The following is a 19754-nucleotide window of genomic DNA, read 5'->3' as shown; positions in this document are numbered from 1 at the left end:
TCATTTTCTATCTAAAAGTAAAGGTGCTGGCTTCTAATTCCTTCTATACAGGATGGAAGAAATCTGGACATCGATGAGTGAATATAAGAAATCTGATCTGCCACTGAACTTGCTTCTATGAGATGTCAGTAAAGACTGCCACACAGCATATACGGAAGGGAATGGGGGAGCATTAGAACAAGGTTCAAAGAAATCAACTACAACATGAAAAGACATCAAAGCACACAAGGGTGTGAGATGCATACTTTCTGACAGTAGCCTGTTTCCTATTCCAGCAAAGAATTTAAACACATGGCTTAAATATGGTATACCTGATCATTGTCACTGATCTCAAGCATGTGCAGTGCTCCCGTTAAGTGCTTTCTGGATCAAACCCTTTGGTAACAAATTGTCTCTCACAGAAGCAGGTGTTAGAGCAAGCATGGATCCTGGTAAGAGAGAGAAGGAGGCAGGAGATAATGGAAACAGGTGAAGACCTCCAGGGGAATAAGTGAACTTGGCAGAAAAAAACAGCAATGGATTTCTGGAGAAATCATGAAAGAGAGGACAAAGAAGGGACGCAGAAAGTAACAGTAACATTGTATTTGAAAGGGTGAAAAAAAGGAGGGCAGCAAGGTGTCTGATATTCTGAAATGAACCCCCCTTCTCTGGTGCAGTGAAAAATCATAGAGAAATGGGAAACCTAACCACAGCAGTTCTGCAGCTAAAGAGATGACTAGCTTTAGAGTGAGACTCTGAAGTCATGGGACTGTAGGCTAATTGAGATAGTTACCATTCATTGAAAGATGAAAAAACAGCTGTGACACTAGAGAATGAGAATGGATGGGGAAACATCCAAACCCCCAGTACATAAACTGAATGACAGGCATCAACGAATTTGGGAGAAGGCTTATTATATGAATCAAGAAAGTGTGCTGTATCAATCAATTTCAATTTCAGTTAACTAAATTGAAAACCTATCTAAATCAAGGCAATAAAAGATTGAAAATATGATAAAGGAAAATAACAAATAAGAATACACGTAGTAGAATGTACAAGGATTGTTCAAGTGTATGAAAAACTGGATGGGGCAGCGGAGCATGACTCTGACTTCCTAGAAATGAGTTGCCTGGCAGCTGAACCCATACCTCCATTCTCATACTACAGTAATTATTTCTGCTCTGCCAGAATAAGGTTTCATTATTGAAGTAAGCCTCTGGTTAAACAGGAGAAAGAAAGGCAGGGTGTGTTTTTGGCAGGAGGAAGGTAGTGTAGGTAGTTTTAATAGTAGTGAGTCAAAATGTCAGCTTTGGAGCAGGTCAGAGGAAGACTCACAGTGACTGGTGGAAAACACAGATACAGGCGGCCTGAACAGCACAGCCTCAATAGCAATTAGTCCTTTAGAAGCTGAGCCTTTCTCAGGTACTAGTGAAAATTGGCAGAAAGTCTTAAAGATAATTTTCTAAGGACATTTAAAAGTTCATTATCAAAAGATTTATGACACCCAAAAGATTTTGTTTTTAACAAACAAAGAAGACCCCCATCAACTGTACTTACCGCACATTAAATTATATACTTCAATGTTTTCAAATGGATCAACTTGAGTCTGAAATTTGAATCCTGGTCCAAAACCAATAAAGATAGCCTAGGGTTCACAGAGAAAAGGGGATGTCTCTTAAAGACAGGCAGAAACTGAAAATATTTTCACATCCCGATTTTTTTTTTCTAGGAACTTATCCTTAGCAACATAGCACAGGTCAAGTTAAAAGCAAGCTTTTCTTAAAGAAGTAAATATTTTTCCAGTAAAATACACATAACCAGATATTTGAAAAGATGTAGGAATAATTTTAAGAAGTAGCCAATAAGTATTAGGAAACCCAGTTCTGTCTCGCTGCTGCCTTTAAAAGACGCCTTCAGCCATTTATGAAGTTCTTTGCTTCCCTCTGCTTTTGAAGAACATCATTCTCCCAAATGACTTAAATGACTTAATGGAAAAGTTGAGCCAAAATAACCATCACTTCGCATGCCTTGTAAACAATTTGGGAGCTTTTAATTTAAGGCTGTAAAAACATCTGTTGGTAGTAATGTTTTAAATGGATGAAGCAATTGCAAGATCCAAGACTTTTATCACTTCTTCTTGCACCACTTCCTGAATTGGGCTGGCACAAGCAATTGTGTAGCCAAACAGTGAACCCAATCCAGGAACTCAGCCAGCTCAAAACACTTAATATTTTTTCTTCCTGGCTCTTTTTCATTTGATTCAGTTCCCTGACCTATTTAACTCCGCAGCAACACAAAGTTAACACTAGCATAGAGCAGGGTTTGCTGCAGCAGGAAAAACAAGGGGGTGAGGGCAGCAAATGCTTACACTGAACTTATGATAAGATTGTTTTTAAACTTACCTTCAGATATTCAGCTTTTTTTTAAGTAAAGCTTGCATCCATTTGTGCTGCACAGATATTAAACAAGGATGCATGCTTTGCATTCAACACATCTCAGTGCTCTTTGCAAACAATTCAATTGTCTCAGATTTCATAGCTATGTGGAAAAAACAGGCTTTTTTCTTTTCTTGTTCTTTTTCTGAGATGTAAGCATTAGACAGGCTGTCACTCCGCAGTGGTTGCTACCAAAATCTGTAGGTGAGTAGAGACCAGACTTGACTGGCTAAAGGATGCTGTTAAGAGTCATGTTCCTCAGTGCTACATGGTGGGAGGCAGAGGGACAATAGGCATAACTTGAAAAATGAAAGTTTCAGTCTGAGTATTGGTAACCCATTTATACCATAAGGACAAAAGAGCAGTAAGGAAGTGGAAAGAGCTGCCTACAGAGGTTGTGCAGTCTCTGTACTTGAGAGTTTTCAAGATTCAATTGCACGAAATCCTGAGTAATCTTGTCTCATCTCACAGCTGACTCTGCTTTGAGTTGCAGATAGGACTGAGACCTCCTGAGATCCCTTCCAATTTGAATTCTCTTGTATTTTATGATTCCTATATTTGAAAATTTGAAAAGTTCTCTTTTCCTGTTTTTAATGTTACAACAACAACAAAAAAAAGGGCACATATTTATATTCTCATCAGCAGAAGTTGAATCTCTGCGGCATGGACTGAATAGCGCCAAATCTCAACAATAAATAAATCTCAAGCTTCAGCAACCACAACATTCATAATCAGAAGATGCTGAAAATGAAAGCCAATATAAGTTTTCAAACCTTACCTGCATACTTGGGAAACGATTATCTGAGCCATGGAATCCACCTGTGCAACTTTTAATCTCAAGCGGTTTCCTATTAAAAATTCACAATTTACATAACTCACACTTTACAAACTTCATCAGCCTAAAAAACATTCAGTGATGCACTGTTTACTTGCTATTTAAAGATTTTAGAGGTTTTCCACAGGGAACATAAAGTCTTCAAGGTCTAGAAAAAATGCCTTTTGAATCCTCCACAAATATTACTCCTCTGGAATTCATAAAGGTCTGTCTTAGAGTCACTCAAAATCAAAAATCAGATGACACGTTAAGAAAATATTTGTTCTCAGGCTAAGAAATCATCACTTTACTGGCATTTGAGTAAAAGAACTTGATAATACACAAAATAAATAGTTATGTACTTCAGAGGATTCAGCTGGGCATCTTGTCTAGTAAAAACAAGTCTCAAACATATGTTTGTTCCTCGTACATTATTGAAAGGTGTTTATTTTCAGAAACTCAAACCTGATTTGCAAGACTTGTACACAACAGGACTTAGTACACCTGTACACAACAGGACTTAGTGAATACATGGGCTTTCAGTATCACAGAGGTATTTAAAACTGCATCGTTACAGCAGATGTCATTATTATGGGAACTGTTAAGTTCAGTGGTCAGAATATGTAATGTAATCACTGATAACAGTATGTTCAGTAAGTTCAGCATGGCTCATTCAAACGACTGCTTCAACAACAGCAGTTACACACATGCTTACCAGGACTCACTTTGGAAATTCCTAAAGCATGGCAAGATGTTCAGGAGACAGGGGGGACCTTACATCTAACATCTTTCTAACATCTGTGATTAAGCATTTGCACTACCAGCATACTCAGTCAGGAGAGTATCCATAGCTGTGAGATTAGAATTGAGCCTCCTCAGGTGAGCACAAACTCACCCGAAAAAGCTTGGCTTCTCTTTGCAACATCTCTTTGCTTAGACAAACAAGAATTCCAGGCTCCAATAGCTATCATTTAACTCTATACACCTGGAAGTCAAAGACTACGAGAAAACAATGATATCTTTGCTGTATAATCAAGTACATAAAACTGTAACTTACCTAGCTAGTTGCCACTGGGAATTTAAATAAAAGTGCAGTGGTTCAATCCGGTCATTATTGGCATAATGGAAACGCTTGGGTAGAAACTGTTTCATATAAGCTTTGAAAGGCTGATTTGGTTCTATGCACTGAAATATTTAAAATTAAAATATAAAATGCACATTCAATCACAATTTCATGCAGAGTTCTTAGCACTTCTCTCACAAAGGGTCTGCAATAGTTTCTTCTAAGAACAATGGGACTACATCATGTTTGGAGTAACAGGACACATAAATATTAATAAATATATAGCAAATACAAACTGGTTTTGCAATCAACAGTTATTGAAATAATATTTATATGGGATTACGAATATCATTTACTCTTGTTATTTTTTTACTTACAGCCTACAATTGTACAGAACCAAACTGTACACTGAGACATTATGATACTTTCAAGCGGTAGGAGCGTATCCAGTAAAATAATTCTATATTTCTGTAATATTAGAGTCACAGATACTCAAATCAGGACAGTCATTTTATTCTGACAGCTTAGGATCCATTCATTGTTAAAAACAACATGACTGAAACAGTAGAACTTTGAATTCACCTATACAAACAGCTTAGCTCTCACTGACAGCAGTGTCAGCACAACTGAGAAGCTAACAACAGGTTATGGTGCAGGCATGAGAACAGAATCAGGAATAGCAAAGTTCAAGCTGGAATTGACAAAAAGATATCACTACCCAACTAAAAGCTGTTTATCAAATAGGTGTGAGCAAGCTAATCTTATGCTCATCCAGGAAATGGAGTTAAGATTTACATTATTGTGGCCTTCAGCCAGTGTGGTCCAGAAGCACAAGTTCTGAAGAGCAACGTGATTATAGCATGAGGTCAGAGTTAGTGAAAACAAATGAAAACAAAACCTTAGTTAATACACAACCAGATACAGCCATATGATACCCTAATAAACTTTGGCCTTCTCCTACATGGAATTACTTTTATGTTGTTAACTTTATAGAATGTAGAAAGTTACTGACTCAAAGTCCTGATGTCATTTTAGCAGCTTAGAAAATAGTTGATGCTACAAAATGCCTAGTAGAAATAAAGCTAGAGCAGCAGATAAGACAATACTTACTGTGAGGTTTCTGACAATGCCTTCATAATTAACTGGAAGAATCATATGTAAGAATTAGTCACCTAAGTTAAAAAAGATCAGATGTAAAATGAAAGCATCTTCCTTACGTAATTTAATTACCTTCAATTTCAAAAATTTTCCAGAACAAAAGCTATCTGTAGCAAAACAATCAAACTATTGCTTCTATGAAATTTTAGTTCACCTCCCTTGCTTACTTACAGCTTTACATTTTTAAACAATATTAGCTACATCAGAAAAGTAATCAAAGTATGCTCCCACAAAAAAGGCAGCTAAGTGCTGTGCTAATTAAGCTAGAATTTTTCTGCTTGCTAATGAAACTAAGGAAAAAAAGAAACAAATAAAACAGTAAGGACTGCAGTCTTGTCTGGCAAATATCCTTAGCAAGAAAAGCCAAGTAAAGTTAGCCAAGATTCAGATTCTTAGATTGAAGCCAAAAGGGGACATTACATCATTTAGCTTGACATTTTGTGTAACAGAGGAACATTAACATTTCACACAGTTACTCTGCACTAAGTCTGATATTCAATGCTTGACTGAGGTACATAAAGGATCGCGTTTGCAGGGAACCATTAATAGTTCCTGCAAAGATACGTGCAGTGCTACAAACACAGCTATGTTACTTCAGGAAGACAGTACATGTATCAATAACAGAGGATGCTCTGCTTTTCTTCCTCCTGAACTTGTTTATCCAGACAGAATCTGGAAGTGCAGTTGACTCCCACATTCTCCAAGGAAACATTTAAAGTTGTTTAGAATAGCACCAAGAAATGACATAAAGAGAAATAAAAGTTACTGGTGTTAATGCATACAAGTTTTAATGAGCTTGGAAAACAATGGAAAAAGCATGTCTTCTCTGAAAGAGATATGAAACATGAAGGAAACACTCATGTTCTACATTAAGAACAGTCAAACCCTGCAGATATCAAGTGTTCCTCTGCAATGTGACTGCATAATAAAATTAAAAATTTGTAAGTATTCATTGATTTTTTACTGAAGTGGATTATCTTCTTTTACAGTTTACTCTGTTGATCTGTTTTCAGGGCATTAGGAGAAAACCCATTTTTTCATTATAAAATAATATGTAAAATACAAAAAAAAAACCCAACAAATATTACTTTAAGTCAAAAATAAAACATATTATACGTTTATACACGTTTATACTGGTAAATCACTAAATAAGGTGAGATATGATGGAGGATTAGGAAGCTATCTTGAGATCTGATTCAAAGGAATGTCTTTCATATAGCAAGAACATTTGTAGTTGTTCGCATGCAAAAGGAATTTGTAGGATTTACGCACACTTTTGGCGCTACAAAGCAAAATGCTCTTTAAAAGCATGTGTGCACCACTCGGTATTTTCCTTTCACTATTACTCAGGTTGTCCCCAGCTGAGCTTCACTCAGGTTTACCAGTGTATTATGTGAATCTTAAGTTTGTATTCAGAAAGCACTAAAGTGTATAACCAAGTAATAAAAATGAGTTTAACAACTACATACAAGAGAAATACTCATCTGGAACATTATTAGGTCGAAGGCGAGCTGCAGGACCAGGCACTAATATGAAATCTTGAACGTTGTCCAGATAGCTGTTCAGATATGCTGTTTTTCTGCAACTCCCTGCTTCCATCCCTGCACAAGGAAGTACATTTCATTTAAAAATGAGAATATCAACGTGGAGTGTTCTTACTGATGAGAGATATAAGACATAAAATTTAAGCTGTAGAAACCACATATGTAATATCTCAGGCCCTTTTTTTTTTTTTTTTTTTTTTTTTTCCTTAAATCAGCAATACCAAGACACATGATCCAAGGATACCACAATACACTTGTACATAACAAAGTGTAAAACATCACACGTACATATATATATGCACATATATAGCCACATCTTCAGCCCAGAAAGTCACTCCAACTGAGTAAATTTGACTGGCCAAATTTTCTCAAAGGGAAAGAAATCACATGTGTCTAAGAACAGTGGTAATGATGAGACCAAATATTGATAGAACAAGGGGCTTTCAACTAGAAGAGGGGAGATTTAAATTAGATATAAGGAAGAAAGTTTTTACTCAGGGAGTGGTGAGGCAGTGGTACAGGCTGCCCAAAGAAGCTGTGGGTGCCCCATCCCTGGAGGTGTTCAAGGCCAGCACGGATGGGGCCCTGGGCAGCCTGAGCTGGTAGACAGCAGCCTTGCCCACAGCAGTGGGATTTAGAACTGGATGAGCTTTAAGATCCTTTCCAACTTAAACCATTCTATAATTCCATGATTCTGTGATTCACTTAGTCCAACATCCCACCTAATTGTGTTTCAACTGATGCTTGGAGAAATAATGTGCAAGCATATCAACTACGGACTGAACTTTCTCCCATTGTTTCTTAGCAGTTTCCAAAAGTCATAAAGTTGCATACTGCATTTGAACTCTTATATTGAATTATAGCTCGACAGGTTCATCCTCCATTTATTTGTTAGATGTATTTTAAACCTGCATATATATTGGCTTAGATCATTCCCAGTGACAGTGAGTTCTGCAAATTGGTCCTATGCAGCATCAAAGTGTACTTTCACTTGTCAGCCACAGTTGAAAAAATGGAATGGTGAAAGGTACAACTTTTTAGCTCTTATTATAAAAATAATTAAAGAAATATAGAAAAGCTACTATAGAAGTAAATCCAAGTTTCATATTCACTGTTTTTTAATAATGGATAAGGTAATTAATGACTGAAAAGAATACATGGCATTGATTTTTACTTCTTCAGCAATTCATAGACCATTGCATAGTGTAGTTAAAAGAATAAAACAAAACCTGTTTTTTTCCAATTCATTTTTTTACTTCTCTTACCAGGTGGCCCTCCCTGTGCTCTTCACTTCTTTTCCTCACACTCATAGCCTAATTCCCACCTAAACTGATTGTCTCTTATGCCATCTTCATAATATAAAACATATTTTATATGTTAACATTACCAGAAACACGAAAGAATAAATTCAGAATATTACTTTATGAAAGCCTTTCAAAATTGTGACATATTTTATAAAAACAAATTTACCATGATCTGATATAAAAATAATGTTCAGGCATTTGTGCAAGTTCATTTGTTTGAGACCATCCATCAGCATCCCAACTATTGCATCTACTCTCTGCAATGCCAGAATGACCTGCGAGGACAAAAATAGGCATGTCATCTTCTTAAACATTTTAACTGAAGAAAAAAAAAAACAAACCCCAAGCCAATAAGTAAGTAACAACTAAAAAAAACAATGAACTCCACATTTCTAGAGAGAGGGAATAAATTTAAACTTCAAAGGTATGTGCTAATCATAAATAAAAATCTCTCCATTTAAGGTGAGATGTAGTTCAGATATAGGTGAGGGACATAGGGCAACTAGCCAACTATGCAGCAACCTTCAAACTCACTACAGGGAGCACGTAAAGGAGAAACATATAAAGGTGCAAAGTAAAGGAAGAAATTCGAGGACAAGAGAGTGAAGCATTCTCAATACCTCATTAAACTTCCTTCTTGTCTATTTCCACTTCTCTCAGTATCGCATCCTTCATATGCATATTCTTTGTGTCTATTGAGAACAGGCTCAAGAGGTATAACTATCATGCTAAATTGAACAAGAGCCTGAAGACTGCCTAGGATCTGCACTACTCAAAACTACCTCCATCTACAGAAGACTGGCTGTATCCCTACAGCTTTTGGTTCCAATTTTTTCTGCCCCTCACGCTGTACTAAGACTAAGCTACATATTTTTGTGTGTTCTCTCAGTTAAAAACATTTGGAAAAAAATCAGATTACAGCCTGTGAGATCAGTTTTAGAGTATGAAATTGAGGATGTTTGTCAATTTACTAGAGGCTCAACCAACAACTACAAGGAATGCCTCAGAACACAAGTGCTGGTGGCAGAACACCAGAGGACTGAAGCCAAGCCTGCAGCAATCTGCCTCAAAATTCCCATTTGGAACATTTGTCCCTGGTGGCAACTATCCTTGAAATTACCCTTGAAAAATCAAGAGTTTTCTACTATTGTCACTACTGAGGTCAGATATCTAGATAGATTCTCAAGCTTTATAAACATTCAGTAAAAAGTTCTTGAATTTTTGAGAGCTTTTTCCTTTGCATTTTTCACTTCAGTTTGTAAAAATAGAAAGCCACTTAACACTCCTGGAAACAGAAACATTGATCATTCCTGAAGACTTCTTACTTATACAACAGCTATATTACAGCCTGTGATATCTTCCCTTTTATTACCTTTCCCAAGAAGGTATTAATTCTAACCTCAGGGAGGTAAGATTAATATTCTTTTAACCTTCGTACAGAGACTAGTAGAAAATCATAACACGAATGTTTATCCACCAAAATTGGACCATCACCACTAAAACCTCTGTTTTTGACAAGGTGAAAGTACATAATCAAGGTAGTGTTTCTGTTGCTGTGTTGGGTTTGGATTTTTTGGGGGTTTTTTTGGTTTGTTTTATTCTTCTAAATTCATCATTCAGAATTAGTATCAGACAGATAAAACAACACACAATACATCCAAACATGCTTTGGTGATTAAAGTTATTGAAAAAAAATATATAAACATTAAAGCTAGACCTTCTAAATAGGCTGCTTATTACATGTTATGCATCAATGTTAATTACGGACAAACCATCTATTTACAATTTTTTTTTTTGTAATAAGGATGCTGACTGTGGTCTTAGTTAATCAAACACAATTTATAAAAGCTTTATTATATAATCATATCAAAGCTTTAAATTAAAAAAAGAAATTACTTACTCCACTGCTTACTGGTCCAAACTTATGGCCTGAGGAATCTGGTTCTTCTAAATACAGAGTGTAAAAGTGTGGTCTAAATCAAACAGTACCAAAAATGTAATATTTTCCATACACATTGAGACGGCGTGAAGAGATTATATTTCAACAGTGGATACAAAATATCAGAAACAACTCTATCATTCAGAGGCAGGACACATTAAAGGGAAAGAAATGTAACAGTAAAAATAGGTTTCACTCATAAAAACAGGCTTGCATTAACAGTACTTTAACATTGCCAGAGTAATGTTTAAGACTATTTAAAACAGAAATCATATTTACAAAGTATTTCATTGTAAAACCACTGGAACAAAACTTGCAATTGTATACCTACCTTTCATCTTCAGGTAACTGCAGCCAGCGAAGAACAGTTACCACCCTTTCTTCAAAGGGGATTGAGCTGCATCAAAACAACAGAAGATCGACTGCATATATTTCCAAGATGTATAAAATTTTAGTCCCACATTTTACAAAATTAGTGTTCTTCTGAAGAGAATTTTGCATTCAATGGGGTGGTATTAATGGATATATAAGAGAATGCAAGTTTATCTGTGCTAATTTTCTGGGATTCTTCAAGAGCCAATGAGCTGCTCTAAAGCTTGCTTAGTCAATGTTCTCCCCACTGACTGCAGGGTGCTTAGCATTCAGCTCTCAGTATTGCTTGAGTTTATTTCGCAAACAGAATAATTGACTTAAAGTTACAAAGACACACGTAGGTTTTCATTTCTGTATTAAGTCTCAAAAAAGTCTTAGGTTTGGATTTTATATTTATACAGTTTGAGTACAAGTTCCCATACTATGTCACAAAGCAGATCATCATATCAATTTCTGAAATAGACCAACAATGAGCCTGTTGACCTGCAACAGCACAAGGCATTCACAAAGTTAATAATTCAGATACCTATCACAAGTTTAACTGAACATATACAAGTCACTAAAGAAAAATATTGATATTAAGTCAAGAATCAGGATTTCCATGCTACATTAAGGATGTAGGAAGACAGAATGATCCTACAAGACAGAAATGAGAAGCCTGGTTTCTTGGAAGAGAGTTGAGATTACTACATAAATGATGACAACTAGATTTATGTAGCATTTTCATTAGGTAGAAAATGATCAATTGCAATGAAGACCAATCACAGAATAAAGTATCATTGGTTTAATGTGAAATATTTTGAAAATTTGCAATGAAAATAATTTTACTTTGGTAAAATTATCAGTAAGGTATTAGTTTTCATGGGCCTGATCTATTCATGTTATGAGAGATATAGATTGAGTATTTCTAAACACACACACAGAAGACTTGTATAAATGAAAAGTAAAATAAATGAAAAAGCCAGTACTTTTTCAAAGCTGTTTTTCCTTACTTTTCCTGTAAAATGTTTGCTGAGGAATGACAAAACAGGTAGACAAATAATCTACACTACAGTGAAAAGGAATTGATTGGAGCTTACTTTTCTTCCATACTGCGTACAACTGTCAAGGAATGCAGGAAAACTTCTATATTTTCTCTGGGATTAGTCCCATTGCAGCAGTTGAAGTAAAATATTAATCCAAGACATGAGATTTTACATACCTATTGTATTCTTTATACAGATCTGGAAAAGTCCCATCAACTGCTACATCTGATCCAGGCCAGAAGAATGTACCAGCTTTTAGACCTTGGTACATAGCTGTCAGCCAAATCTGCAGGAGAATAACTGTTGTCATTAGTAGATTTCACTCAACTGCAAACCACTCCCACCACCTCTGCACATTCCAGAAAGACGAAAAACTAAAAAATAAGCAGAGCACACAAGACAGTCAATTTTGTATATCAGTGTTATCTTCAGCTCTAATAAACTGTCCCATTTGATGCCTTATTGCAAACACCTGTATCCCGTTTGCTGATGCACCAGGGGGAGCCAGGACAGAAGCAGGAGCTATCAGCTCCCACAGCTAGAAGCATGAACACAACAGCAGAACCATGGCTGAATACTACGAAGCAGAAATGTCTCAAGAACGGTGCAGTAAGCAAGAAGGAGCAGGAATGTTCCAAGGAACTATGCATACTGTGAAATACAGGAACAACAGCTAGGTCTACTCTCTCAATTTTACTACAGATTCTATGATTTACAGGGTTTTTTTTTCTCTTTGAGTGCTTTTTTTTCCATCTGACTCATGCACCATTTTCTTCTACATGGTCTGCAAAGTCTAACTGTATTCTTTCCTCCTCAAAAAATCAATCCTCCCACTACTACTAAAAGGTTGTATCTGTTCCTTTCCTATTCTTCATGCTAGCACTCAACCAATCTTTCCCATACCATTTCATTTTGATGGCAGTCTCAGCAGATTTGCAATAGAAGTATGACTAAACCACAAGGTTTTCTTTTAGAACTGTATCTTTAGACTCAATAGTAATTTGGGTGGAATACAAACTTTCACTACTGCTTATTACCAAAGCTAACAGGCCTGTCAATTTCCTTAGATGAATTAACTGTAAACACACTTGACATTGAGAACAGAACAAAATCTGGTATCTTTGTTAGTTATTTTAAGCTATTTTCTCCTTGGGGAAAATTCCACTGAAGTTCACCAAAATCTATTACACTGTTTCATTCCTAATCCTGTGGCTCTACTATGGCAATTCCTAACCATGCTGAGTAACCCTTCTTGGCTGACTTGAAAGTACCCTCTGTACTCTTTCAACATCACTGTGTAACCAAGTGACATTAAATAATATGAAAATACACTGCAGTATGCTCTCAGCAGTGCACTAATACTTACAGGCTGTCCTTGGTACCACTCCGGATTAAATTTCTCCTTACTTTTAAGGGTAAAGTATGCATTTCTTTTGAGGTCATACATCTTGTTATCAATTATACCATGAGATTCAGGATACAGTCCCTGTAAAGGAGATTAAACCTTGTTGCAATGCAATAAAGAAAAAGAACCTTGTACCTACACAAATAGCTGCTTGTTTGACAAATATGCAAATCAAATAAACATGTAACCTTATTCCTCCAGTAATTCAACTCCCAAATATAAAATCAATACCTTTAATTGCAACCAAGCCTTGTATTTTAATTCTTCACTGCTTCTCAGTTAGATAAGAAATATAGTAATGATAAAAAGTAGGTATTTCAAGTGAAAATTATCTGTTAATGGCTGAAAGCTCCAAATAGGGAAAATCATGTAAACAGTGAAAGAAGTTCTCTGAGTCATCAGCTGCTAGGTAGTTTGAGTTTTACTTCTCTGTTTTCATACAGACTGCCTTCTTTTTAGATTAAAGGGTGCAGTAACAACGCCATTAGGGCCCTCATAAATATCAGAGCCTGCTAATTTTTACAATAATGGGCAGCTGAGACAAAGCTCTAGACTATATTTAGAGGTGCTCTAGACTATATTTAGAGGTACTCTAAAGTGGCTGTAGAACACGATTAATGCCTCTAATTGCATATTCAAACATGGATATTTGGGAGGAAACACAATCAAAAATCTCATTCCTGTCGCTCCTGCTCACTTATCAAAAGAGAGTCCAAAACACTGGGAAGAGAAGAAAGAAGACTCAGATCCTCAAGTATTTAACTGAATTTTAGCTCTCACGTCATGAAAATAAGAAGGCTTTGCTGGATTCCAGCTCTACATCCAGACTTGAAAATCTTCTTTTTCTTTTTACACACAGAAAGTAGAGAAATTTACTAGGCCAGGACTGGGACATCCCTATCCAGGTTTGAGTATTGTCAATCACAAAATGAACATTAATGCAATGTTCAAATCTTCCATCTCATACTCATCTTTGGGTCAGATCAAGATGCCTGAAACAAGTGGAACAAGGCTGCCTTCTTACTGAAGAGAGATCTTCAATTAGTGGAAGTATTAATACAAATTAGGAGTTGAAAAGCAACATAACTTTGCACCCATACTGGAACTCTTACAGCTGGTATTGGAAGAATTCAATTACTTAATCAGATTAGACCAAACTACTTAATCATAGTGCTATGTAATGACTGTTAATCCAAATTTTGTAGAGTATGAAAAACATACTTCCACATTCTTTAGGCAAAATCTAATAATTTTAACAATGCACACAAGAGAAAAAACACTGTTGCCTTGGAGACAACTTGATAATAAAGGTTCTTCAGTAGCAGAAACATAATACACATGAATACCTACTGTGACAATGGAGTAGTGATTGGGAAAGGTTTTTGAAGGATACACTGGTCTCATATTGGAAGTGTACGTTCCACATTTCTCTAGAGAGAGGGAAGAAGGCAAAACAGCTAAATTACAGATGAAGAAATCTCAGTAAGTTTCTATCACGCAAAAACATTTTTTGTTGTTAGTTTTTTATTTTTTTTAAATGATGCTTCCAAAAAGTTTTAATTTTTCAGAATTCTGGAGTTAATATCTCCTATTTCTTCCCACATTTATTTACAAGCTGAATGAATGGTTAGTAATACAAATTTTAAATATTCCTAAAGACTAACTCCAATGGTCACATGAGTAAGGTCTACAGTCCTTATGAAAAGCACATGCATAGGTAAGAATGAGTAATCATAGAATCACAGAATCCTTAGAGTTGGAAGGGACCTCTGAGGGTCGTCTAGTCCAGTTCCCCTGCAATGCACAGGAACACCATAGCTAGATCAGGTTGCTTAGGGCCTGATTCACGCTCACATTGAAGCCTTCAGGATTGGAGCATCAATCACAATACTAGTTAACCTGTTCCAGTGTCTCACCACCCTCACTGTAATCAAAGAAATCACTCCCTCCAAAGTTGTCCTGCTGAGCAGAAGGTGAAATGAGCAACTTTAGACCAACTAGCTTCTTGAGAGCTCTCAGAAGTGAAATAGCTGATGGCACAGTGGTGCCCTGGCACTCTCAATCGCCTATCAAATCGCTATTCACTTTGCACTTTCAATTATTTATTTAAATAAGCTCTTATTCTAGAATGAATCTCAAAGCTTTCTCTACCTTGATTAAAAGGAAAGAAGATTAGTGCACGGTCTTTATTATTTTGAAGATACATTTTCCAGACCAAAACAATTCAGCAAGTTTACTCAAATTAGCTGCCTAGATTTCCACAGGCAAATGTATGGGACCTGGTTTTTGGTAAAAATAATAGCCTTCATTAATAGCATTAAAAATACAATGTGAAAACCAAAAATATTTCAATGGATGCTAAAGAGCCCGAAGTAAAGATCCTTTAGAAAAAGACTGGATCTTCTTCACTTACACTCTGGGTCACATGTATGCTCACAAAAGAGAACAAAAAGATTGATAACACAAGAAGCTTTGCTTCAAAGCACTTAGAACTCATGGGACTGAGTCTTAGCTGAACTAATTTATTTGTGGGAATAAAGATAAAAAGAAGCCAGCAACAAAAACCCTCTCAGATTACACAGGCATTCTCTTTACCTTTGTGTTCTGAAGTAACAAATAATTAGCTGTACTTCTTCAGAACTGCAACACACTTGATGAATTTCAACCACCTGCAAATCTGTTGTTGATGTTGTTTTTGTGAACAGCAGTTAGTGCCACTGTGTGGGTTGCTTTGTTTGTTGGTTGGTTGATTTTGCTTTAAGTTAGAGAAAAAATACACTGAGAACATGTTTTGTCCAAAACTCCAGAGCTTTTTTTTTTATGACACTTTCCATGAGTTATCACTCCTATTTTTGGTTTGTTGTCTTAGTTAAAGACTGAAGACGAAATGATTTATGTTAAATTACGATATCACAGTGGAAAAGAAGCATGTGAATATGACCTCTCTGAACCTCTGTGTACACATAATGGTTATGCATATGATCCCTGAGAAGCCTCAGCACCATTCTGAATACCCCACTTTCAACAGACAAATGTGGGTGTGTAATAAAACTTGCTAAATGTGAAATTATGATACTGCTTTATAGGCATTTACTCTACCGAGGATCTTCAAGAAGACAAGGAGAGTTGTACTGTAGATATGTCTGAATTAAAATGTGGGGATTTAGCAACACTCTAATGTAAGGAAACTGTAAGCAGTTACATTAGATAACATGAAAAACTGTTCATGGTTTCATAAGTGCCATAATTTATTAACTATAAGTCTTTTAAACACTTATCAGTCCTTTAAAGGGATAACCACAACCTTCAGAAGGATTCAGCACAACCTTTTAGCAATTGCCAAGCAATTTATTCACTATAATTTTCAGTCTTCTAGAGAGGGATAGACTTCACTACCCCTTCTAGCACAATAAAATACTGTAGAAATATTTATGCCCTCACAGAAATGACAGCTTGCACCATTTTCAGTGACCACAGATGGATGGGGTGCCAGGCACATGGAAACTTGAAGGCTCGGTGTCATATGATCTACTCCTTAGTGAAACCAATATCTGATGACTTTTCTTTTACAGAAGGATATTTGCCTCATCTAAGCTTTTCAACAATTTTACTGAGGAAAAAGTGTTAGAGAGCAAGGTTTTGTAAGAAAGACCAGGCTGATTAGTCTCTATACTGTATTATAAAGGACTATCAGCTTACAAAAAGTGTTCCAGAGTAGTAGAAAACAGCAGAATTAACATAGAAATCGTATTTCTATCCATATTGTTTTTGATTTTATTCTAAAACATTATTAGACATTCTGGTTTTAGAATCTTCAAACAATCGAATTTTTGATCACCTAAAACTCCATGGCTCTTTCATGAAAACATTGAAAGATTTGTTTGAGGCAACTGAATTTCTTAGTAGTTAAAATTCATCATGGATTCCGTGGAAACAGAAATACAAACTTGTTATGAAAGTCACCAAGAAAAGTTGCACTGTAACCTATCCAAACCAAAGAACTCAGAAACTTTGCATATAGAAGTGGACATGGCAGCCAAGAAGTCCTGCAGATGCTTTTTGACACCGTCTCATATCTCAGCCAGAGTTGTAACCCTGATTACAGCCAGCATCTCCACTCAAAGCCCTTGTTATGGTGAAAATTTCAATAATTGCATCTTATGAAATTTTTTCAAAGCCTCATTTTATTCTAACAATGAATAAAAAGAAAAGCCAAAACCTCAAATGCATCTGTGAATTGTTATGCTCTGGAATAGATCGAGTTGTAACAACCACTGTAAAAAGGCAAGTATTTTTACTGATTTATTTTTAGTCAAACTGAAACCAGTCACACCAGGTAGTAATTTATGAATGACAACAAGATTGGTGTATTTTTCAGACAAGAAATGCCACCATTCTTTACAGACCACAGGCAAAATAGAGACAGGAAAAGTAAAGTTACTGAGAAACTTCAAAGTTCAGTAAGATACTACACAGTCCACAGGAAAAAAAATCTGCATTTATGAAGCTCTAATTTTTTCTGAAAATGTTTGCTAAATGTTTTCTCAGATTCATCATAATTCTATGCCACATATCAGCCCTTCTAAATGATCTATTCCTAGTATCTTCCCTTTTTTTTTTTTTTTTCCAAACAAAATGAAATGCCTTCTACCTTATTTTCTTCAAAGCCGTTCCAGCTAAGTATGAGACACTATGCAATGCAGACCAAAATGTGAGCCTACGTCAAACTCACAGCAGAAGCGTCTATCTCCTAAATACTGCAAGGGCTGTGTAGCTGATTTTTTTAAGGTTATACTGAAAATCCAAAGTCCAGACAAACTGTTTCTAATACCCTTTCTTCTCCTTGCCCTTCCACCCCCAAAAAACTCAAGTTCTCTACAAAGCTGTTATGTAAGGCAAAAACTTGAATTTTATGCAAGATTAGTGAGGATTTTTAAAAGTAAGGGTAGCGGCATCTACAGAAAAACAAAACCAATGGGGTTTTGTGGTAAGACAGCGTGATATTGCTTAGACAAGAAAACTACTCACGTAATTTGCTAATAACAGGCAGAAGTCCACTCCATGTCTGCAAATATTCTGCTCTGAAGCCATCCAACGAAAACAGTAACACCGGAGATTTGTTAAATCTGTATAAACATAATATCAAGTATTAAAAGTAAGACTGAAAAATAAATTCATATCATTAATTTAAAAACTTTTCGCAATAATGTTAGACATGTTCCTTACAGGACTGTAAACCAGACTGATAAAGAGAGAACTACAAACCAGGCCCAAGAAGAAAGGCTCACAGGCTGGCATAACAGCATGCAAGACATCTATTGCATCCCCTTTCTTTGCAGGGTAGCATAACACCCTGACTGAAGAGGCTGAGGTGAGGTGTGCAGACACATATGCACACCCCATGACAGTGCCTAACTTCACAAATATAAAAATAAAGTACAAGCCAAGATGCTCACACAACCCATCTGGGTTCTTCTGTACTCTATCCTCAAGTCAGCCCCACTGGAGCATCACCCAATTCCTTCCATCCCCAGGTAACAAAAGGGAAAGAGAAAAAGCAATGGTAATCTGTAGCTCTCCTTTATTCACTTTGTTCCTCTACAATTCACAATTTACTTTTTTTCTGTTAAAAAAAAAAAAATTAAAAAAAAAAACACCAAAATTTATCTTCTGACTACACAAAACTAAGAAAAATCTCATGTAGAGGATATGTTCAAACACTACTATAATATTTTTTTTCCTTTCATCTTACAAAGATTATTTAACCAAACAGATCTGAACCACCATTCCCTCTAATACTACAAGTACCATCAATCTCAAACCAAAAAATGCGGCCCTACAACTGGAACACTGTAACAATATTTCAAGCCAGAATTTGACAGGTAAATTCAGAAACTGATTTCACTGGAACTAGCAAAAACAAATTCTCCCTTTCCAGTCTCCACAATACGTATGTTTTCCAACCCTGATTTGTTCCCAGCTTCAGCCCTGTCCAAACTATTTATCTTCAACTGTAAGCACTCAATCTACTGCATCACTGACAGGAATAGACATCAGTAATTTCTTCCCTGAAGGAAAAATATCCTTGCATTGAACCTATATTTGAGAACATGCAAGGCTGCCAAAGCATTGCAGTTCAGCAACAAAGTAATCACTGAAAATATAGTTTTGCCTAAAATAAATGAATAAATAACTTACACTCCAATTGCAAGCTCATTTTTCCTTTTACTGTTTACAAATTGTAAAATGGAAATTTTTTAAAAAAACTTTATTGCACTTCAGTTTCCCAAAATAAAACAGTGATGATAGAAGACAAATATTACTTGTAAAGTGTTGACAATTTCCTAAGTGACATACCACACAAAAAAATCCAAACCACCATTTACCCTGACAAATGAAACATTTATAAGCCTTATTTCGGTTTAAAACAAACGTGACTGCATTAACCTGAAGATTAGTCAGACAACCAGAACACATCTATCCAAAGAAAATTTTAATCAACAGGTAGAAACTACTGGAAAACAGTTCAGCCAAAATGACTTCTTTAGTCAGAACTGTCACACAGCCTGCCTTGTCTCAGACAAAATAAACTATTAAAATGTATTCGTAACATGTGTGCTTGTAGCCTGATTTTCATCTATATATCATCTATAATATCATCTTTTGGAAAGTTCAATAGAGACAGTAAGCTGGGAACACGAAGAGTATGACCATCA

General features: G+C 36.0%; 1 protein-coding gene across 1 annotated transcript in view; it reads right to left on the bottom strand.

The window, feature by feature from the left end:
* ENPP1 (ectonucleotide pyrophosphatase/phosphodiesterase 1) overlaps positions 1-19754 on the bottom strand; it is a 51987-nt gene that overhangs the window by 11817 nt on the left and 20416 nt on the right. Inside the window, exons 6-17 of the mRNA XM_042812716.1 lie at positions 18067-18164; positions 14389-14468; positions 13000-13119; positions 11810-11919; positions 10568-10633; positions 10198-10270; positions 8464-8572; positions 6919-7050; positions 5402-5433; positions 4286-4413; positions 3193-3262; positions 1537-1624 (exon numbers count right to left, since the gene is read on the bottom strand). Of these exons, the coding sequence (XP_042668650.1) occupies positions 1537-1624; positions 3193-3262; positions 4286-4413; positions 5402-5433; positions 6919-7050; positions 8464-8572; positions 10198-10270; positions 10568-10633; positions 11810-11919; positions 13000-13119; positions 14389-14468; positions 18067-18164 (1106 nt within the window). The remainder of the gene's footprint in view (positions 1-1536; positions 1625-3192; positions 3263-4285; positions 4414-5401; positions 5434-6918; positions 7051-8463; positions 8573-10197; positions 10271-10567; positions 10634-11809; positions 11920-12999; positions 13120-14388; positions 14469-18066; positions 18165-19754) is intronic.

This window comes from Centrocercus urophasianus, unplaced genomic scaffold, assembly GCF_019232065.1.
Source record: "Centrocercus urophasianus isolate 14NV4802_14NV808 unplaced genomic scaffold, USGS_Curo_1.0 seq_10, whole genome shotgun sequence".
NCBI classification, from domain to species: Eukaryota; Metazoa; Chordata; class Aves; order Galliformes; family Phasianidae; genus Centrocercus; species Centrocercus urophasianus.
Note: the sequence above shows the minus strand (reverse complement) of the source record. Positions and strands in the feature narration are given on the sequence as shown.